General features: G+C 31.8%; 1 protein-coding gene and 1 long non-coding RNA gene across 2 annotated transcripts; one reads left to right on the forward strand and one right to left on the reverse strand.

Annotated features, from left to right (window-relative positions):
• Positions 1-11952: 11952 nt before the first annotated feature.
• On the reverse strand, positions 11953-13508 carry LOC132749579 (uncharacterized). Its single transcript, XR_009628438.1, has 3 exons — positions 13381-13508; positions 12721-12861; positions 11953-12093 (listed from the first exon to the last, which is right to left on the reverse strand). It is a non-coding gene; the product is annotated as an uncharacterized LOC132749579 (long non-coding RNA).
• Positions 13509-14894: 1386 nt separating this feature from the next.
• On the forward strand, positions 14895-24627 carry LOC132749584 (uncharacterized). Its single transcript, XM_060739394.1, has 8 exons — positions 14895-15201; positions 17361-17469; positions 18147-18285; positions 20144-20221; positions 20897-21039; positions 22085-22131; positions 23121-23238; positions 24257-24627. The coding sequence occupies exons 3-8, from the start codon at positions 18210-18212 to the stop codon at positions 24371-24373; spliced, it is 579 nt and encodes a 192-aa protein (XP_060595377.1). The 5' UTR covers positions 14895-15201; positions 17361-17469; positions 18147-18209; the 3' UTR covers positions 24374-24627.

Raw genomic sequence — 24627 nt, forward strand, 5'->3', positions numbered from 1 at the left:
CAACAAAAAATCTGGATGGAGAATGGAACTTATGGTGAAGTCTAACATTAGAGGAGACTGTTAAACAAAATGGTGGGAGACAATAAACATGTAGTATTTACTCGAATCAGTATCACTTGAATAAGTGAACTTACTTTTTATAGCAGTTTAAAGAATGCACAGTATCAACAGACTATATGTATAGTGGGGAAATCTTATGAGATTTGTATTTATTGCAAATATGTGATGGAATATTACGAAAAACTATTAAGTGAAACATTCCTGCTTGAAAAACTGGGAACTTTTGTTAAGTTGGATCTATTGTTAGATTAGAGTTAGCAAGCATTTTTGATTGGTTGTCTTCCAAGGATTTGATTCCCATTCTTACTATTAAAATTGTGAACTCCTACGATTTAATATATATGTTACTAGATTTCAGATTGAATGTCTTGTTTAAGTTGTTTTGCATGTTATGATTTGAACAGGGAGTTTGTTTATGTTATGAAAAAATTTAAAGGCAAGTCAAAGAGTATTTAAAATCAAAAGTATCTCATTTTGTCTCACGAGTATTTTATGTACATAGTATCATCAATAATAATTAAATCATATACATGTACAGATATATGAAATTTAAGAAAATCATAACTGTTTACTGTATTTATATGATGTTAGTTCAGTTATGTAACAATATATGATCAAAAATCATTACAAGAAAGGGAGCTGCATGTTTTATAAACATTTTTTTTTAATTGGGCTCCAACAATAAGGGTGACCCCCAATTATAAACATATTACGTTGAAAGTCAAGGTTACTAAAACGTGTTATAATGCATTAACACTTCAGTCTATAATAGTCTTAGTTTTAAACAGCAGTACTTATTCAAAACGATTTGTTAGGATATCAAATTTAAACTATGCAGTATTTCTAAGAGACCTGGCTTTGAGGTTATAAAACATTTTACCTCGAGTTTCTTCTTTGGATCTCTGGATTTCCATTGGTAGGTGTAAATTCTTTAGTGGTTTTATGACCATTCAAATGCCACAGATCTGAGTTTGAGCAAAGAACATTTCCTTATGACAGGGTTAATTGTTACTTTATTTAGAAATACCTAAACTCAACTGAGCTGATGTTTGTATATATTATTAAAGAAGTTATTATGAAAAATCATAAAATGTTAGTATTAAGATATTAAGCTTTTAACAACTTTAGGAATCTTGCATATTTTTACTGTCTCAGAACAACACAGTAAAATAAAACATTCTTATTTTTTTAACTATCTTTTTTATAACTAATTATTTAACAAAGATTTTCTTCAAGGCAAATTAAATAATTTATAGTCAAGCCTGTACACAGACCAGTGTAGAAAGAAATAAAAAAAATGTCTTTTTTTTTTTTACTTAGAGAGGTCCATTTTGTTGATACATTAAAATGTACAAAATATTGAGGGCTCATCTCAAAATTGTTTATTACCTAGAATTTAAAAACAGGATTTGATAATATTGAGATAAACCCTCAGGATGTTACAGATCAGATGGTCTTTATCTGGGTGTTCTTTATCCAGTAGTAGTCTTTGCATAGGTTTGACTGTCTTATTTTTTAGAGGGTAATATTTCTATTAGTTTAGTATTTAGTTAGATCTGCCAAATTATAGTAAATGCTGCATTAAATAAAATCTGAAATTACTCCACATTTAGGCCAGTATATGTACATAATAATGTTTTAATTAAACATACATGTATATTCATGTGAACAGTAGATTTTAGTAACTTACAATTTTCTTACCTGTCTCTTCATTTTAATGGATGCATCTGCAGCTTTTGGGTGCAAATTGAGTTATCTGAACTTGAACATTATTTGTATTTCCTTTACTGAAGGTCATACATTTCTTGAATTATGATGTATAGCAAGTATTAGCTACCAGCAAAATGTTCTTGTTTTTCCATTATCAATTTTGTAAATATTGGGATGAAATTTTTAATTTGGTCAGCTAGCAGTATGTATCAAGGTCACACTGAAGAATTGTGTTGACTTGCCTAGCTCTACACATGTGATACCTTTGTCACAGCTTTTTAAGTGGTTGATCAGTATTTGGCTGTATTTTAATAATTAATATTATTGTTATTTAATGTACTTTAAGAAAAACATCTTGTTGCTGATTTTATGTTGTTTTGAAATTATCATTATGGTAACAACACAAGACTGTGGTAAATACATAAGCAGGTTGGACAGTCCTTAATTTGCGTATTGGATTGTATTAAAAGAACATTAATAATTGTATAGCAAAAATCAACCTGCATTTTCATGTTATAGAGATATTTCATTACCAAGGTAATAACTGTAAAAATGTTTTCTCTTATATACTAAGTATATAATCTCAAACATTGTTACAGCTTGGTAATAATTATTTGCATCAAATTTTTAACAAAATTTAATATTCTACAAAGAATGTGCAGCGTTTGACCATGTAAAGTGAATGTTCGCTTTTGTAGTTAGTTTAAATAGCCAGTGATATTTCGTTAACACGTGTTACTCTATTCACTGATATTTGTTTACACGTGTTGCTTTATTCACCTTGGGGAATATGCTGTGTAATGTTGGATGTTGCGGTGCATATATTTTTTACACAATCTAGACCAAATCATGTGTATAATTCCTATTGTCACTGTTATTTTGGAGTGTTAAAGATATTATATTATATTTTACTATAAAGCTGGAGGTTTTTTTTATACATTGTGATATTCATATTGTAAGGCCAGTTGACCTGGTTCTCATGTTTTTATCACAGAACTTTTTGCTTTTTTTATGCAACTTTAATGTGTTTTGATTCATATGATATGTAATATGTAAGTAAATAATTGCTTATGGATGACATTAAGTAGTTTTCCAGTGTATTTAATCCTTGAAAAAGTTATTTTTATGCTGTTTGAATTATTCATGTTTCTAAAACTCATTTTTACTTTGTGATGCAAACTATGCTGTAATGTGTCTTATTAATTAGCAGGTTTTGGTTATTTTGCTAACAAAAATAAACAAACACCGGGATAAAAAACAAACTTTTCTGAATTCTGCTGTAGAAAAAGAATTGTTCAAGTTACCACCCTTATAATATACAAAATATATTGAGAACTATTGTTTATTGCATCTAAAACAAACAATAGAGAAATATTTAATGTGTATTTATCTTGTGTATAATAATAATAAAAGAGCCATGTTCAGATATTTTTCCATCAGCAGAACAACTAGATCATGTTAAAATGCAAAATATTGATACTATGTTGTTTTGTCATTGAGGACAATCCCAAAATGTGTGCAAAGGCTCATGTAGTAAATTTACCAAGCTGTGTTTCTGTTTTCGATATTTTTGAATATATTTGGCCTTGTCTGTTTTAGCCTTGACCATTTTGGCATTTTATTCCTATAATTTGAATTTTGTTATGAATATAATTATTTTTGTTTGTTGCGTTTTAAGTAATTTGTGCTATTATTTATTTATGCTTTAGTTTGGCTGTTAAAAAGCGATTTAACAGGTTTCTATGGTCCTGATATTATAAACATTGAAATTGTAAACCTGTCTTTAAGTTCCTGCATCTGATTGCTTGAATTAAAGTAGAAATTTGAAATTGACCAATGAAAGTGCTCCTTTTGCAGACTGGTATTCAATCTTGTTGTTTTTAGGAGAAATAAACATTTTCTGTGTGAGTTGCATGTTTACTGTAATGAGGGGATGGAAGGGTAGTGGGATATGTATTCTTGTTTAAGTATGGGACTGTTTTTGGTTTTCTAAGTTTATTTCAAATTTCTGACTTCAGCTTTTTTCGGGGGGATATTTGTTAATAGTGATGCTAAAACGAGTTGTTATGATGTAAATATAAAGCAAAGAGTTGTTTATGGCAAGTGTAAATTATGTTATATATATATCAAGAAGTGTATTCCCATACCATCTGTTTATATACATTGAGCCGCGTCATGACAAAACCAACATAATGGGTTTGCGACCAGCATGGATCCAGACCAGCCTGCGCATCCGCACAGTCTGATCAGGATCCATGCTGTTCGCTATCCTGATCAGGATCCATGCTGTTCGCTTACAAAACATATAACAAGTAGAGAAACTGATAGCGAACAGCATGGATCCTGATCAGACTGCGCGGATGCGCAGGCTGGTCTGGATCCATGCTGGTCGCAAACCCATTATGTTGGTTTTGTCATGACACGGCTCCATTCATTTTCTGCATATCATAGATATTTTATTGTGATGACAGTGTTCTTTGTACAAAGTTGTGAGAAATTCTAGATAAAGGAGAGATGGTTTTTTCATGTTTTATAAAGTCAAAATGTTCGTACTATGCAGAAATTATCATGTGAGTTTGTTGTAATTTTTGTTAGTTGTTGTTACTTGAAGATTTGAACCTTTGAAAAGAAAAGAAAAATTAATTTAAAGGAAGTAAATGGAAGATATTGAATGATAATTCATTTCTTTTAACAAACTGATGTGCCAATTTCATCTGTCTTTTGAAAGGCAAGGTTTTAAAGTGAAACAGTTGCTTATACAAGCGTATTTTCATTCAAAAGTGACTATGTATGATATTCTATAAACAAGAAAAATTAGATGTATGTGTACATCTTTTATTAACTCTGTGTTTTATTTTGGGTACTCTGAAGATTTGTCGCTAAAACAAGTTGTTGAGATGCATGTGATAATAAAGTGATAACTGATAATATGTGGCCTTATCAAACAGTGTTTTAAAGTTATCCCTATTTAAATTTTTCAAATTATTGATTTTGGTGTTAAGATTTCTGTAATTTCAGTTTTTCTTCCCTTTTTTTGACCTCTCTGCTGACCAGACTTTACTTTAAGCCACTGTCAATATGTTATCAAAATCCCTTAGCATGATAGTTTTTATAAGGATGGTTATACATATAGTTTAATGGTCAGTAATATTATTTTTATACAATTCTTTGTTTTTATTTTTTTTTGAAGTAATAGATATACTCTAGTGCCATACTATATGAAAGGTTTCTGCTTCCAGGAATGTACCATCAGTGAGTTATAGAATACAAAACTTCCATTGATTATCCTGACAATTTTGTTATTAGTCCCAGTTACTCTTAATAAAAGTTAAAAAGTTATATTAATTTAAAAATGATATAAAAGTTTTCCAGTGATTTTTTTTTCAAATTCAATCTTTTTGAATAAAATAATTATATGTTATTTCTTTATACAAACATGTCATAACACCTGTATGTACAGAATGTACTTTCATTTGATTTGTAGGTATTGGAAAGTTAACATTGATTTTTGTATATGAATGAAGTAGGTATTAAAGTTGCATGCCTCCAGATAAGCCAAAATATTTCAAGAAAATCAAGATTTTTTATTATTTTTTTTTTAAAAAGTAAAAATATTCACAATGCAAGAAATAGTTTTCAAGTTATGTGCCATTAACGACTGATTTTACTGTATGTGTATTTCGATGAATTTTTCCAATTTGTGACTAATGCAGTAAGGGCTATTTTTGCATAATTTGACCTCTTTTTGGTAATTTTCATTGATTGCAATTGCTGTTTGCAATGTGTAAATTATTTCCTTTGTTCATTTGACCATAATTTACATTTGAATACTTTTTTTTAAAAAATCATGAAAATGAGCGTAAATCTGAAGGCATGCTACTTTTAAGAATTTATTTTTGTCAGGTATTTCCAGAGATCTTCTAGGAAATTGGTAGTTAAAAGTTTGTAAGAACTTTACATATAGAAATTATGATGTCAATTTGATTTGATGGTTGTATTAAAAAATGGCAAATTTTCCTAATTATTAATTTTATTGCCTTTTGTATCTACCAAAATATTTATTTATATCTCGAGTTCATGTACACTTAAAGGCCCATTATGCCACAGAAAGGCTTTTATTTTTACTTCTCAAAAGCTTGTTAATTTTGATGTACTATTACAGTATCCTAAAAGTTACTCATTGGCCAATTACCTGAACCATCTTTTTTCTTTTGTTGCTTTTTGGCAATAAGTACAGTTATGGTGAATTAGTATTTTGTATGAAAGTCAAAATACTACTTTGTTCACGTTTTACTACTTTTATATTACTTATCATTTATGGCTACTTTTTCAGGTGAAAAAGCATCTGAGATTTCTCTAAAACTATTGTTTCACATTATAGAATACATGTTTGCCCCCACTAAAGAAGTAAACATTTATTTGTTTCTGTGGCATAATGTGCCTTTAAAGTTTGATAAGTTTTTAATATCAAGCCAATTGTAGGTATGGAGTTTGTCATTTATGTTTAAGAAAAAATGTAAATTATATTTTAAAATCCCATTTATTTGTTTACATTTGAGGTGATTTTGGTTTTAATATTTACTCGTCCACTGGATTTATATGGAAATGCACTTTTACAGTAGTTTTTTTTAAATGTTTTAAAAGACGTGATTTTCTCGAGAGACAAAAATAAGTTTGAAATGTATTTTGTATCCTTCTTTAAGCAAGAAAAAGGACTTGGATAGGGAATGTTGAATCTTTTTGATTAATTTTTTTCAGAAATATGTTAGAATTATATTGTGGTAAGGCTGGTCTGGATCCATGCTGGTCGCAAACCCATTATGTTAGTTTTGTCATGATGTGGCTCAAATGCTGTCAAGTTGTTCACATTCACTTTAGGAGAGGAATTTTTATTTGCTGGTTGTGTATATTCAAACAGTTAAAAGATTTGTCTTCTTTTATTTTGTTTTTGGAGATTTTTATTTCTGTGTGAAAGGGGTTCTCATATATGCAAATATTTTGTGTTGAAGAATGGATTGAATGACCCTCGATGGGATTTGTTGTAATAAATATAAAATGTATACATTTCTATTTTGCATAAAAATTAAAAAAATATTTTAAAATTAGTTTCTTTGTCGTTTTTTCTTCACAATAAATAACGTTATACCAATTAATTTCTCCAATGGAATGTCACTGAAGACTGTCACCACTGTAGTATTAATTGTAAAAATGATAAAACAAATGTAGGAGGAAATTGAAGAACAGAAATTAAACAAAATAGCATAGCTTTAAGTTTTTATTTGTTTGGGTCGTCAGACCAAACAAATAATGGTAGCGAAATTTCAGACTCTAATGCTGTTAATTGCAAATGCCGAAAGTAGTCCGCTTTTTTGAAGCGGTTATTTTCCTTTATATGTACACAAAATTCAGGGGAGATCACTGCGTAAAGATGGTCAAATGACAGGCGCATTAATTTTCAAGCAAAATAATTCCCGAATGGTCAAAGATTTCTAATATTGTTTTATTCTTTATAGATTTACATGCTTCATGGTTACTTACATCTGTGTTAAACAACAGTTAGCGTCGTTACAAACCCTAATTTAGAATAAAGTCAGGCCGTTCACATATGAAATCACAGTGGTCGAGGGGTTTGCGCGCTCGCTTAAGAAGCGAGAAGTCTTGAGTTCAAATCCCAGTTAAGGCAACTCATTTTTTTCAAATTGTTTAAGTCAAATAAACATTGGATTGAATATCAGTGTTGCAATTAGTCTTATAGCCAATTTACTACAATTGAAACGCTGAAAAGCATTGGTGGCACTATACAAAAACAAATTGGTTTATTATCTCACAACCTGCACCTTTCTTACATTCTGAGACCCAAACAAATTCAGCGCATTTTTTGCTTTGATTATTGTGGAAATCACAATAATTTGGACTGACTGATGAGACAGACAACCAATTATACTGACGACCACACCATATACTAGTATGACTCGCCATATATGATTATAACCTACTTACAGATATTTTCAGCCATGAATGAGACTGAATGATAAAGAATGCAAATCTCTTACTTCTAATTTGATAAAAGGTCCACGTTTTATCAGCTACCCGGTATAAAGTTTTAGGCATTCTGTCAATCCCATACTTATACATGTATTTCGACCGTTTCCGTCACTGTATGCACTTCCCTGAAAATAAACGGTCCGACTCCTGGACGGTGCAGGTCACTTTCGTTATGATTGTTCATGAAATCCTTTCTACGATCATTTCACTGTACATCTGCTAAGGCATGCACAGATGTTATCAGTTCTGCAACTAGTACTGGCGAACTGCTTTACCGCCTGCAAAGGAACGATGCGGTGGTTGAACTGTGCTTTGGTAAATTCAATGTGGCTAACTGCCGTGATCTCCAACACCACCTCCACATACCCTAAAAATAGCAGGCGTCGCAGATATGATGTGGTTATTACATAAATGCAGCAGTAAATAAACGGAAATGACGGGCTTTCAAAAGCTTAGTATATACATTGTATGTGAATCCGCAAACAATTTGTTTGCTGATTACATTCACTCCTTATATTGATAAATTTAACAAACAAAATATGTCTTTATTTAATTGTATTACAAATGAAACAAACAAAAGAACAATCTGATTTGTCATTTCTGTCTTTGGTTTATATACTGCTCATTTTCACAAAATCCTTGACTGAAGTAAAATGCATTCCATCTGTCTAAAATTTATCAAAAACATATCGCATAATGCTAAAGGTCCAATATCAAATCAGGTATTAAATGCACATATTATTTACGATCAGTTAACTGTTAATTTTTAATTTAAAACGTAATCATCCTGTTCAATAAGAACCATTTTATGGCATCGCGCACATACTCTACGGATCTGACAAATGAATTGACCGTCCATCTAAATGTATATATGTAGTACATCCAGTCCAGAAACCTCAAACACATAAAATAAACAAGTTAAATAAAATGTTGTGAAATATTAGTTGAATAAGCAATCTGATAAAAGAGAAATATGCTAGCAGCAACACCCACGAACTAGAGTCCTATTCTACTTTGTCGGATATCTAGCATCTTTGATCAAAAGTCTATGATAACTATGGTGGCTGATTTGGTATGCTTTTGTGTGTCTAGTTGGTGCTAGCGGCAACACGACAAAGCGCCAAAAGGCGCGTTGTCGGACTTTCGTCTTGTTTTCCTGTCGCTAGCGACAACACGACTAAGCGCCAAACGGCGAGCTGTCATTTTGTCGTCCTGTCTCTAGCGCAGCACGCCAACCGGCGATTTGTCGTGCGGCGCGAGTTCGAGATGTCGCCCTGTCGCTTGGCTTATAGGCCAATCCTTTAATTTTAACCGAGCGACAATGTGACATCGCGATAACACGCCACACGACAACGCACCGTTTGGCGTGCCGCGCTAGAGACAAGACGACAGCGTGACAACGCAACGCAAAATCAGCCAATATATACTCGACACAGCTAAAAGCACCTACACAAAAGTCAAGTAAATCAATAAATTCACTATTTCACTTATGTTATGGTAAATGTATGGTATAGCTGTATGGCAACAGTAAGACAATCAAACCACTATGATGTTTATAAATATTTTCATATACAAGAAACTTCCTGCAAACATTTTGAACTTTTAAAATATATAACCTATCGAAAAAAGATCCGATGACAATTACGGACAAGGGTACCTTGTCTCCTCGCGCTTTAATTGTTAGCAGCCGCTAATCCTCCCAGTAAAGCACCACTAGAGGCAAACAACATCTCCACAATGTTCACTTTCACCATTTTTCTCCGCACTTGATGCTAAACCCCTCTTCATGCGAGACTTCAATACATGTAACATCAATGGTTATTTAAAAGTATGTACATGTGTATAGTTTTCTTTATTGTACATTAAAACATATCTTAAAATGATCCAAACGGGCTAAATTTTGATTGGATTAATGCCTAATATTTCTTTTAATGTTCAATGCATGCACGTTCGCTGGATGAAAAAAGTAAAAGTAAAGTTGCCAATAAGGTAAAGAAAAAACTTCCAGCGTCTTACGTATATCACAGAAATTAATCTTTAGTTTGCCATGTCACAAATGTCACACACAGTGGAACCTTTGTTAAACGACACGTGCACTCTGTAGAGCAATGACTTTATCAAACATAATTTATAATGTACATGTATGGTAAAAATTACTTTCTGAGCTCGATTTTGAAGAAATATTGGAGCTAATTAACAAAAATCATGGTCATCATCTAAGTAGGGTTTGAGCCCGGGATCCCTGCTGTAAGTGGCAGACATCTTACTAACTTGTATGAATATCTCAAACTTTTGAAATATCTTAGAATATCAGTAGATCTAATATAATATGCATTATGTCATTATATGTTCCGGCCGCGTGATAAAAATCAAAAGCAATACCTTGAATGTGCTTTTGCCATTCATATTATCTCTTTTAGGTTATTTGAACAGAATATCCTTATAAAAATAGAGCCGCGTCACGACAAAACCAACATAATGGATTTGCGACCAGCATGGATCCAGATCAGCCTGCGCATTCGCACAGTCTGATCAGGATCCATGCTGTTCGCTTACCGACCCTACTACAAGTAGAGAAACTGATAGCGAACAGCATGGATCCTGATCAGACTGCGCGGATGCGCAGGCTGGTCTGGATCCATACTGGTCGCAAACGCACTATGTTGGTTTTGTCATGGCGCGGCTTAAATGTTAAGATCTTAGTTTTCGTATTGTATTGACATACGATAAATTGACGCTGTTAACAGATAATAAAGTGACTCTCTATACAAATACATGTAATATCAAAAAGACAAGTCCATACATGTGCAGTTATTAGATAACAAGTCCACCAAGTTAAGTACGATATGCATATATCAATTGTTGCTTTTAAGATTCCGTATAGAAACGTTGAAAATTCAAAATTGATCAAAATTTGTAAATGATATAAAAATGGATATATCTTTTTTTTAAATTTTAGTACACATGTATTGACGTACGTTAAAACGCGTTCGAATTTCACATTTTATATGTATACAAAATTACGACACAATTTCTAATAAAAGTGTCGTGGAAATTAAACTGAAATTGAATTGAAATGATTTCTTTTTTTTTCTTCCTGTTTAAGAATTTTAATGTATATGTATTACAGTTACAGTATATAGTATAAACAAGTAATAATACGATAGTCTACTGAATGTCAATATAGAAAGATATTTAGCTTGCAGGTTCCGAAATTTTGTCAGTTGGGCAGCATGGAGAAATATCAACTTAGTTTTTCGTTATTATTATTATTATTATTATTATTATTATTATTATTATTATTATTATTATCATCAGGTTCGTCGTGACTTAACCTATTAGCTTGATCAGGACAATGTGATGAACTTCATTGTTTTGAAATTTGTCATCTAGACAGTTTTAGACAATAGAGTAGAAAGTGTTAGAAAATCTTAAATACTTACAGTTCTTGACTGAGTCATTGACTGTTCTGTATGTATTCCTTCTTTTGTCATGAAAAAATTTACTACATTTGTACTAATTTTCAGTCCATTATCAATGGTATTAAAACATTGCTGAAATGTTTCAAACCTTTATCATGAATGCAGTTATATCAGATAACAATATTTTGTACCGATGTGTAACAAGTACTAAGTTATCATTCATTCACATTTCGTAGGAGTCTTTATTTGGTAGGCTTAGGGTCTTTCAAACAGAATTTGAGAGCAGATGTTGGTTGATTCCATGTAATTTGAGCCGCGTCACGACAAAACCAACACAGTGCGTTTGCGACCAGCATGGATCCATACCAGCCTGCGCATCCGCGAATCAGGATCCGTCTGATCAGGATCCATGCTGTTCGCTGTCAGTTTCTCTACTTCAAATAGAGTTGGTAAGCGAACAGCATGGATCCTGATCAGACAGCGCGGATGCGCAGGCTGATCTGGATCCATGCTGGTCGCAAACACACTATGTTGGTTTTGTTGTGACGCGGCTCATTTGTCTTTCAACATTTGGAAACATCAAAAACAGGCGGTATATATAGGGGAAAGTAACCGTCTATTAGTATTTAATTATTTTCTTTTTTTTTTCAAACTTGAAAACTTTTCATTATGCTACAGTCTTTTAAAACCATGGGTAAAAGACATAACGAATTAAAAATTATCTGAGAATTTATTTACATTTATGTCATTTACAAAATACAAGATATTTAATCTCCTAGAGTGATTGCGAGTGAATTTCTGAGAAAACGTCCACTCATCCTGATAATCCAGTAGGAAGTCACTCCAGACCAGAAACCTGAAATAAAGAATATAACATCAAACCTCGCCAAAACATTGGCTAGCCTTTGTCCTCAGTATAAATCGAGGCCAGTCTGCTTATCCTCGCACTATAAAATTATCTAACCGGACACTATACAGTTTGTAATTCATTTTTCGTTTGTATTTTGTTATCGACATCCAGACTGTTCCAAATTACTTTTTATCAACATCAACATATCTAAATGATGTGAAAAACTCCTGGAGCTTGGAGGTAGGTACACATATTACAAAGCGAAATGTAAAAGTATGAAATTATGTAAATTCCCTTTAAAAGACAGAATCATGAAAAATAGTCCAGATAGGAAACCACTTCCATCAGTGTTTTACTGAATTTACGTTTGAAACCCAAATCGAATGCATACAAATACCGTATTCATGCACCTATATGTAATAACATAAAACTATTGTCGATTTCAGGGAATGTGCGGGAATTTTATTATTGGCTACATTTAGTCAATCCTCTCCGTAATATACATGTATGATGTTTTTACTTCCATTTTTAAATGATCTTTTCTTCAGATCCTTGTGTTATGTGGCAGAAACAAATAATTCTATACTTTACATTTTTTTACGGAATAACGTATATAATTACATATATACATACCACAAAAGGCACCAAGAAGTATTATCGGACGAGTTGGTTTCTTTTTGGGTAAAACATAAAACATCAATCCTCCAATCACGGTCCCGCCGAATGCAAACAAAACTCCAACTACCATTCTTTGACGCTTGTCAACTGTATGGTCTATGGATAGTACAAATAAAACAGTTGGTGCGTTACCAATATTGTGAGGGGAAAACAACCACACACAAAAAAAACAAAGCAAAACAAAACACACGAACGCACGCGCGCGCACACGCACGCACGCACACACACAGCAACAACAACAACAACAACAATATAGATCAATTATTGTTGATTAAGCATGGTGTCGATTAGAAAATAACATTTTTGTTTAAACTCAAAATACTCATTATACGATAACTATGAGTTAGAACATTCAATAGACCATGATTTTCACCTCTTCTGCATAGTTTTGGATGCAAGAGACAAAAGGTGTACTTCTTACACATTTATTTCGTCATGTTGCTACATTACATATACTCGTATCTATTCGCAACAACATAATTGAAGACAGATCTCTCATCAAAATGTATTCCAAAAGTGTGTTCGAAATGTTATTTTATTATTATTCAATGAATGTTTTAAACTTCGCAGTTGTGTCCTGCCCCTTGGTAATGTTTTGTGATGATAATCACTCACCTTTGGAAATATAGATTTATTAATAGTATCCTAATATTTTCATTCAATATTACTATATATTATTATGAGTATATTATACATGTAGTAATTTAACTAGGATGCTTTTATCAGTAGATTTTATTTATTTATTTATTTATACATTTTAGGATATGATATCATTAAATTATATCTAAATTAAAGAAGCTTTCTCGTATGAGGATTCAAATGTGTACCAATATCTTAAAACATGTAGTCTAATTAAAGAATTGACTATCACAATATCTGAGTGTTTAACAGTTAAAATTTCCGTTGAAACTGAGTGTGAGTTTTGGCTTGGCGTTTGTATTTATGTGAAGTACTTACATCCTTCATAATACAAACCCGGTTCAACTTAAGCTAACAAAATGAACCGGGAGTAAAATTAATGTATACGTACATTGTATATGCACGTGTCATCAAGTATAAAAATGCTAATGTTTTTTTTTGTTTTTTTTTTTAAAGTTTTGCCAGGGTCTTTCAAATAGAAATTTGAAAGACCCTGGTTTTGCACTATGGTTTAAGTGACAGTTTTTACCAAAGCTACTCATTGGCCATAGAGATATAACTGAGCCATCCTTTGCTTCTTTTGGCGTTTGGCAATGAGTAGAGTTGTAGTGATTAAGTATTTGGTATAGGAGTAAAAAAATGTTTAAATTTTGCTACGTTTATTCAGAAACATAGATATCATAACATTATCTACATATCTGTTTTATTCAGGGTCTTCTATTTGAAAGACCCTGTTTTATTTCAAATTAATTCAAATTCAGCACTATTTTCTTCAAATGATAAGCATCTTGTGAATATGTTATTACGGCATTATAACATCATTATAAAGCACATATTTATCCTGTCTGCAAATTTTTACTCATTCTTAGGCAGACGATAAATAACGACTCGTTACGGGCTTTAACTGAACCTAAGCGTTTCATCGACTCTGATCAATTTGTCTGGACAAGTCAAATTTGTGGAAAAAAGTATCTGCTGTCTTTACTATGTGTTGTAGTTGTAAATTTTGTATTAAATGTTATGATAGAAGAAGTATATCGCATGTTTTTTTGAGAAAATGGCTAGTGTCATCTAAGTAGAAGGTTTCGGATTTTGATTTATCACTAGTTTTCGCGAACTGCAAAAATGTCTACAAGTAAAAAAGTGTCTGTTAAGTGGAATATCCCACAAAGTAAGAGTGTTGAGGACAAAAGCAATACATTACCCAATAAGTTATCAATTCATGAGGACTCAATATCAGGGAGATATCAGTACTCGGATAACTTTGACGATCTGTCTGAACATCAAACATATTCTGATACATTTATTAATGAATCCTATTCTGACACTTTTATGACTGGAGTGTCAAAAGCAGGAAATGATTCAGACAAAAATAGTTCAACCACAGATATCAAAACATTTATATCATTTAAAACATCGTTTGATGGGTCAGAAATTCAAGATGCTTCTTACCTCGAGACTGCAAAAACAGAGATGCTTGAATTAAACTGTCATAGAGGTCGATTCTGATATTTCCCATTCAGACTCGCATCTCACTGGAAATGAGTTGGACACAATTAAAGAACTATCAAAGGAATATTTAGATACTTACACTTCAGATTCCCATCTGTATTCTGATACGTTTGAGTCTAGTGAAAGAACTAAGGCAGAATCACAATATGATGAAACAGGAAGTTCCTATAAAGAACATTCAGTGTATTCTGACACAAATTCAACCAAAACTTATACAGATTATTCAGAAGAAGATGAAAGCCTTCTAGATAGGTCGTATATTGCTCCAGATTATGATGGGAAATCGTAAGTCTATCACAAATTAATGTAACATAGCATCTCAAACAATTTTTATTTACATAAAAAGATATCATATTTGATTAAGAAAAGGGCAGGAAGAAGTGTCATTTTTTATTAAGTATTGTATCACATAGAACTGTGTTCAGTGTTTCTGCCAGAGCGCGTTTTTGGCGCACTATTTTCAGCCATGACGCAATGAATTTTAGTTAGTGCGTATTTTGTCACGCAAGAATTTCACTGTCGCTGATTTCAACACAAGTCAGATATACAGACTATAAACCGTCAATTCAGTATAAAAATGTACGGAATGTTTACCGTGGGCTCCACTATAATTTTAATGAGAAATGAAATTTACCGGGTCCGTGGTCCGGCATTTAGCCAATTTCAAAACTAGTTAATAAACGCTTGCATTTATACGATACTGCATATATTGAAAGCGCCCAGACAAAATTATTTATTTTGTTGTCGTCATATTCTGCGAACTGAATAACTGTCTGCTGGAAAATGCAGTCTGCGTATATGTTAGTGTTCATCTGTGCTGTTCTACAGAAATTAGAAACTTCGAAGGGAGCGATAGCGACAGGAGAATGTTTCTAATTTCTGTAAAATAGCTAAGGATGAACACTAACATATTTAGTGTCAAGCTTTATTTGGCCCTTGATTACGTTAGGCGGTACTATGAAGCACTATGAAAAATAGAAGGCGACTATGAACGAATTTCAATATAGTATCGACTTTCTTTCTTCTATGAAAATTAACACACATAATTTTTAAGAAATACAGCGTTATTATTGGATGACAAATAATCCAAAATAGCAGAGATTGACCAATTTTTTCACGAAAAATATACAGTCAACTATCGTTATCTCGACATCGCTCTTCTCGATATTTCGTTATCTCGATGAAATTTTGAAAGTCCCAATTTAATTCCTTCTTTATCTATATTGGAAATATTTGTTTATCTCGATATTTTTATTTCGATATTTTCAGTATCTCGATGTAAAATTTCAGCCCCAGCAGTTATTTTCACACTATTATCCTTTGTTTATCTCGACTAATAATTTTCTTTCATCATTCTGTTCCCTTTAGACGTGTGAAAAACACAAACTAGATGATGATAAAATAGCGCGTGTCATAATGATGATTATGTTTATAACAAGTTCAGCTGTTTTTATAAAAGTTAATCTATTTAGCGCGTTGATTGACTTATGTCCAAAATGAGTGAATTTTACGTTCTTTATAAATATTTGAAAACTGTATCAATTCATTATGACTAAATGTAAATGAAATAGTGAAAGTATGCAATATTGTTTCACAATATCACCACCAAATCAATCAGTGGTCGAACAACATTGAGAAAGACCCGATAAATAATCAGGGAGGATATCTGGATCAACCACCCTGAAACAATGTTTTCACTATATTGGTGTATTACTGAGTAAACCTCTCTATGTGTTTTTTCCACAGACACCCGTATTTCCGCTGATAAACATCGCTAATGTTACTATGTAAAATATTGATAAGGCCTATGAAAATAAGACATGGGGATATCATAGTTTATTTGACATAAGGTATGCACATGTCTTTTGTAAATATCAGTTTCTGCCTTATTCAAACCCTAATATGTTTATCTCGACATTTCGTTATCTCGATATTTTTTGGATGGTCCCGATGACTTCGAGATAACGAGAGTCGACTGTACAAAATATTGTAAATAAAACTTATAAAGTGTTACCTGTTGTTTTTTTTTTACATTTTTGTTAAATTTATTGGCATGACCCTTATGAATTTGAAATGACCCCTAAAATATCATACAGGGGGTCATAAAAGACCCTCAGAAAATCAGAGCTGGCAGAAACACTGTGTGTTGATGCAAAAAATGTTTGTTTCTTTCAGATTATGTCAAATATTTAAATGATAAGTTCATAACTTTAAATTAAATTAAAGCCTTAATTTGGATGCTTAAAATAGACAGGGAAATAAATATATGCATTCTTTTAAAATTTGTGTTGAATTTAGTTAAGTTTCATTGCCAACAGGTTTGAAAAAGGTATATGATGACTAAATGGTTTTTATTTTATGTTCATCATGCTCTATTGTGTGTTTAGAGTAAAGAAATTTTAAAATGAAATATTTATCTGTTGCTTATATATTTTCTTCAAAAGGCTTACTGATGATGAAGATGATGGAGGGAGTGCCACTGTTGATGATGAATATAGTTATACATTTGAACCAACAGAACCTTCTACCTACTTTCACCATGATCCAGAACAGGTTAGCATTTAGAAATAACCATACAGTTTTAACAAAATGCAAGAAAGATTCCGGCAGATTCTGAATTATATAGATAGAAATGAATTTGTTATAAAATGTTTGCAACAAATAACAAATGCAGGATCTCCAGTCTAATATATATAATCGTTAATGTTAGAAATAGTTTTTGAAATGTTTAAGAAATAATATATCCCAAACAGTGATTTTATCGCTCAATTACATCACTCTTTGGAGTTCGAATGCAAGGAGTTATATCATGAGGGCAAAGCTCGAGTGATATAATGAAGAGCATCCAAACGACAAACAGTGATGTTATCCAGCGATAAAATCACCGATTTGGATATATTATTTCAATTCTAACACAACATCAATTTATAAATGCTACCATACCTGATAGTAAGCAAAATTGTGCCTGATTTGTTTCCGTATTTATTTTCAGTGCGTCACATTTTTAGTGGTTACGTCACATGTATAATGATTATGTCACATATCTATATATAAATATAGAATGTCAACAGTGATTTTATTGCATAATAACACACACTTTCTGTTCTTCTTTATTCAATGGGGAAAAATGCGGGTAATGTTAGAATTGAAAACAATGTTTATTCAAAAATGTATTTTTAGATTCATTGTACAGATTCCCTTAATTTAAACAAAAAAGTTTTAATTTTTAGGCAAAGAAGGAGGCAGAGGAGATTAACAAAGCAGAGCAAGGGAAAAAAGATTTTGTTAAAGCCATGTTGACCAAACTCCAATCAAAACCAGAAAAAAAGTTTTCACAGCTAGAAACAATACCTTCTCACACTGAAGAAGGTTAGATTATATTGCTTAGTCATACAATGTACATAACGTATTTGTACAATTCAATATATCAGTTGTTGATTACAAAGTTTATATGATTGACAAAGCCAGAAGTATTACCCACACTTACTAAGTTAAACTGCTTTGTCATAACGTGACAGCTCCCATTTATTGTGATAGAATTCGTGTGAAAGCAGGCTGTGTCTTGGGTTTGTTCTGCCTAGTATTGTTTTACTGCTTTTTTCAGAGTTATTTTTACTTGTGAGAGTTTTTTGGATATATACAAATATGATCATTGTTTTTAGCTCACCTGTCACAAAGTGACAGGGTGAGCTTTTGTGATCGCTTTTCGTCCGGCGTCCGTCCGTAAACTTTTGCTTCAAATGACATCTCCTCATAAACCACTAAGTCAATTTCATCCAAACTTCACAGGAATGTTCCTTTGGTGGTCACCTTTAAAAATTGTTCAAAGAATTTAATTCCATGCAGAACTCTGGTTGCCATGGCAACCGAAAGAAAAAACTTTAAATATCTTCTTTTAAAGAACCCAAAGAGCTAGAGCTTAGATATTTGGCATGAAACATCTTCTAATGAGTGTCTACCAAGTTTGTTCAAATAAAAGCCCTGGGGTCAAAATTGGCCCCGCCCCAGGGGGTCATTGATTTTCCCTATATGCATATAGTAAAAACTTAAAAAATCTTCTTTTAAAGAACCCAAAGAGCTAGAGCTTAGATATTTGGCATGAAACATCTTCTAATGAGTGTCTACCAAGTTTGTTCAAATAAAAGCCCTGGGGTCAAAATTGGCCCCGCCCCAGGGGGTCATTGATTTTCCTTATATGCATATAGTAAAAACTTAAAAAATCTTCTTTTAAAGAACTCAAAGAGCTAGAGCTAAGATATTTAGCATGAAACATGTTCTAATGGGTGTCTACTAAGTTTGTTCAAATAAAAGCCCTTGGGTCAAAATTGGCCCCGCCCCGGGGGTCATTGATTTTCCTTATATGTGTATAGCAAAAACTTAAAAAACCTTCTTTGAAAAAATCCCAAATAGCTAGAGTTTAGATATTAAGCATGAAACATATTCTAATAAGTGTCTACAAAGTTTGTTCAAATAAAAGCCCTGGGGTCAAAACTGGCTCCGCCCCAGGGGTGTCATTGTTTTTAACTATATGCGTATAGTAAAAACTTAAAAAATCTTCTTTTAAAAAACCAAATGAGCAAGAGCTTAGATGTTTAGCATGAAACATCTTCTTATGGGTTTCTACCAAGTTTGTTCAAATAAAAGCCCTTGGGTTAAAATTAACTCTGCCCGGGGGGGGGGGGGGGGGGGAAGAAGGTCATTGTTTTTCCTTATACGTGTATAGCAAAAACTTAAAATCATGAAACATCTTCAAATGGGTGTCTTAATTCAAAGTTTGTTCAAATAAAAGCCCTGGAGTTTAAACTGGCCCCGCTTCAGAGGCCTATATACAGGTGAGCGACCTCAGGGCCATCATGGCCCTCTTGTTATTTTATTTATTTGATATTTAAGCAGTATCAAAGTTGAAATTGATTTTTAGATTTAAGAATGATGAATGTGTTTTAACAAAAATTATTGGCAAGTTCTTAACACTGTAGAAATTATCTGTTGCTTTGTTGTCACCAAAACATATTTATCCTAGCTTATGTTCAACCCTCCGCCCCACCCCACAAAAAAATAAAAAATAAAATCAACAAACAAACAACAAAAAACACACACTCAATTACATTCTATATTGTCAAAACATATAACATATTTATCTCAGCTTATTTAAAAAAAAACTGAAAAAAGAACATGTTTATTTCATATTGTCACATAAAATAATTTTAATTTCTACCTATATCTACAGCTGAGGAAGATGACTACTTGAAACATTTTTGTAGGAAGAAATTAAAACTGTTGAAGAAGAAAAAGCTAGCCAGTGAAGGTAATTATTGTTGTTTTATATTTATGTGTTTTGTAAATCATTTTCAATTATCAGATATGCATATATACTACAGTTTTCAAAGTATTTCATGGATATTAAAAACAAGCGAATTTCACATACTAGATATATTTATTACGATCAAATAACTTTTCATTATTGTTTTTAAAAACAAAGTTCTTCATTTCAATCAATGAAAAGAAAAACTTCTAAATAAAAACTTTGGAGAATATTCTTTTAAAGATTTTGTGATACTTTCAGAAGCTTCAAGGTAATCATGCATCAGAAATGCTTTAATTCTATTATTCAAAACTTTTAATATTGGTGTACTTATATAATCCAAAAAGTTACTCATTGGCCAGTTACCTGAACCATCTTTTTCTTCTGTTGCTTTTGGCAATAGGTTCAGTTATAGTGATTTAGTTTTTTATGTGTAAGTCAAAATACTGCTTTGTTTACATTTTGCTACTTTTATGACAAATTATTTCACATTTATCACTATTTTCTTCAGGCAACAAACATCTAACATTCTCCAAAACCATTATCTAAACATTATAAAATTCATGTTTGCCCTTTCTAAAGAAGTAAAAAATTATTTGTTTCTGAGACATAATGTGTTATATTTTAGTCAGAATTTTGTTCTTTTACAAACAATTATTTGTTATAAATTGTATCAAGCAGATGATGAAAGTGAAGATGATATATCTGGGGAAAGTGTTACATCATCCAGCACACAGCACAGACTGTTATCTGACTATGGACTGCCAGACTCTGTCCTTGAGAGAGCAAAGATAACCAATATACTGTCAGCCATGAAAAGGGTCAGTTTATGTTTCTATTAAATGATTGATGTTACATTGCTTTTTTTTCATTCCAATGCAGAAATTTGGTGGTTCTCTTCAGGTTCCCTGTTGATGCTTTAAGTCTGAATAGTATACAATGTACAATGTAATTCTTAATTAAAAAAAAAAGACCATAAAGAAAATCCCCTTATTTAGAACTTTTTTTTAAAATTAAAATACACAGTTGAGATTTATTTCTACTTCATCTCGTTTGTTTAGATGTTATTCTCTTACTTGAATTTTACAGCTAGATCTTGTCATTAAAATTTAGTTTTTGTTATTTCTCCTGTTTATTGTGATTGCTACTTTGAATTAAGCTTTGTCTTCTTTAACATCTTTATTTGATCTTTGATCTCATTATTATTGTGATTTATATGTCATATAATATGATTGGAAATAAAAGTTATTCTGTTCTATTCTAAATGTAATCTATTCTATATAGTGCTGTCATTGATTCAGTGCAAAGCATATTGAGCCGACTCATTGACAATACACCGATATCAGCTGACAAATATCAACAATACACTGATATAACTATAAATACTCTAATGTTCTTGTATATAATTCACTTTCATACTAGTTTAAATGATTTTAATAAAACAAATTATGCAAATATGTGTTCTTTTTGTAAAGGACCTTTGTATATATTATGTCATCACTGCTATGAAATGTGTCCACTATGTAACAACAGCTTAGTGTTAGACATGGCCACCTGCTTTTGTATATGTTTCTATTGCATTTTCATAATTTATAGACATTTAAATAATTAATCAAAATAATAGAATTATAAGATTATTGATCAACACAAAAATATCAACAATACATCGATATTGTCTCTAATTCTATTCTTTTTCTATTTCTATTCTGTTCTGTTTGGCAGTTTTCAAATGACACTACATATTTAACCCATATTCATACTGATCTACCAAGCAGACCAGTCTACTGGTATATTTTCGAAAAGGTTATTATAAGTAAATTTTTTTGTCCTCAGAATTTTGTATCTTTATTGTTTTCTTTTTAACAGGCTGCTAAAGAAGAGATTCATGATCCTCGTAAATGTAGAGAATGCAGGTGTGTAAAAATAAATATTACATTTCTTAGGATATTGCATGGCTAGTAACAATGTAAATAACGTATATTGTATTCATAAAAAAAAGATCCTCATGAAGGATCTGTGCCGTTAAAACATGAGAAGTGAAAAAGTGGGGCGATATATACCTGAATGCAAATTTGTTATCAGTTAGGAAATAATTTTTTAATAAGTGAAGAGATCCATTTCATGAAAACTGTATGATACTAAATGCCCTGTAGAGTGGGGACATTTTTTACCTTAGGAGCATAGTTCCTCTTTTGTTAAGGTCAACTAGGCCCATGCTACATGTAAAATATCATAAGCTCTGGGCATTGTACATATAGCTTAAGACGAGAAGATTTCAAAGATATGTTTATAAGTCTGCATAAACAAACTGACCTCCATGGTGGGGTCATTTTTTCCCAGTAGCTTCTATAGATGTCTTCTAGGCAATGCTACATGTCAAATGTCTTAGCTCTAGTTTCACACTAGAAGAATGTGTTTTCATTACATATATAAAAACCTGTATAAATATGTACCCCCCTCCCCCCAGGTCATCCGGTAAGCTCAATAGGTAGAGCATTGGACTATGAATCAGGCGATCCGGGTTTGATTCCTGGCACAAGTCACTTTCTTTTTGATTGATCATGAAATCCTTTCTATGGTCATTCGCACTGTACCTCTGCTCTGGCAAGTTTCAGTTCCTTGCGAAAGTGAAGGCAACTAGTACTGGTAAACTGCTTGACAGCCTGCCCAGGAACGATGCGGTGGTGGAACTGTTTTAGTTTTAGCAATAAAGCATTTGAGTTTTAACATGTACTGATTCTTTTCTGAAATTTACAATGAATGTAATCATGTAGAAAACACACTAAAATATAATTTTTATTTAACAGCCTTTTTTTAAAAAAAATATTTGAAATATTGACTTACTTAAAATAAAATGATTGATGAATTTCAAAGTTCCAATCTACCATTGTATTTTAAATAGGGATATGAAATCACAGTTAGATGAGGAAGATGCTAGAAGACAATTTGTTACAGCTCATGCAAAAAGATTGAAGAACAAACTTATGGATGCCAAAGTAGAAGAACATATGTTAAAAATGGTATTTTTCTCTAAAAGTGACATTATGCTCATTTTTACACTGTCATGTTGAGCCATAATACTTACATATTTTAAATGGTTGACTGTTAAAATAGTCAGTGATGAAAAATTGATAATGGCTTACATTTACACATACTGATGTAGGATAAATAATTTAAAACGACCCACTCTTTTTATATGTTGAATGTTACTGATGAATCATAAGGATATGTTTATGCGGGTCACTGGGCTTATTGATCATTCAGGTGACATTTATTATAAAAATTGAAAACAAATATGACAAAATGTAAAGTTATTACATAAACAGTGGACGTTTTCTAGTTTATGGGCATAATGTCACTTTAAAACCTAAAGCTGCATTTGAATTTTCTAATTTATAAAATCTTACTATTGTTTAAAATTAAATTATATAATTTGATTTACTTCTTTGTGGACAAGTAATCTGTTGATTAATTTATTCATAAAAGCAAGAGAATTTCTGTTTAACATATTTCAATGATTGCAAGTATTTTCATGCAGTCTAACAAACATATGAATGATGTGATACCTGTATGAATGAAGAATTTTTAACATTCATTATACATCTTTTAAATTGTCTTATGGAATTAAGATTACTATGCATTCCAGTCAATTAAGTTTTTCAAGTTATTCTGTACCAGGCACAAAATTAATATATCCAGCTAAAATTTTGATGTGTAAATTGCATGATGAATGTTTTCTTTACATAACATACATTGTACTTACAAATGGTAACAAATGGTAATCTGTAACAGAAAAAAACATAGTCATTTATGCCTGAGATACAAGTATTTTCTTACTGATATCAAAGCTTTGATTACAATTAAAGTCATGCGAATATGCTCTTTTGATTGATTTATTTTGCGTAACTTCTTTCATAATAGATTTTACTGTGTTAAGATGTGAAAATATACAGTGACATACGCCTGATTTTTAATCATGAAGGAATGCTTAAACTTTAAAGAATAATATGATTTTGTATCTTTCCTTTATTGTTTCAGAACTCTGTATCAATGATAGCCGAGCTGGCCAGGACATTACCAAGATCCTCAGAGAAACCGGAGAAAATATTTGACCAGTTATTTGAACCTTTACTTGGCAAAAATGTCATGAGATGATGAATGTGTTTGATTAACAGTGGTCCATACTTCTATTACACTGTTTATTCCAGCCGGTAGTTAAGAGCTGTTTATACATGTAGAAGAATTCATGAACAAGATGGAGCAAGTTGATGTGCAGATAATTTGTACATGTGCTTCGGTCTCCAATGTTTTTTCTTACCTTCCCATGTTTGAGGTCAAACTCCACCAAGAGCTTTGGTTTGGAAGTGACGTGACAATATAAAGTTATTTAAAGATTATGGCTTGGCATG

This window comes from Ruditapes philippinarum, unplaced genomic scaffold (assembly GCF_026571515.1).
Source record: "Ruditapes philippinarum isolate M1 unplaced genomic scaffold, ASM2657151v2 ctg1085_1_1_1_1, whole genome shotgun sequence".
Classification (NCBI taxonomy): domain Eukaryota; kingdom Metazoa; phylum Mollusca; class Bivalvia; order Venerida; family Veneridae; genus Ruditapes; species Ruditapes philippinarum.

Bases quoted from the DNA above. Each gene is read 5' to 3' on its own strand.
- LOC132749584 (XM_060739394.1), top strand. From the start codon at position 18,210: ATGTTGACCAAACTCCAATCAAAACCAGAAAAAAAGTTTTCACAGCTA. The intron at 18,286-20,143 runs GTTAGATTATAT...CTATATCTACAG, and splicing joins ACCTTCTCACACTGAAGAAG to CTGAGGAAGATGACTACTTG. The intron at 23,239-24,256 runs GTATTTTTCTCT...TTATTGTTTCAG, and splicing joins AAGAACATATGTTAAAAATG to AACTCTGTATCAATGATAGC.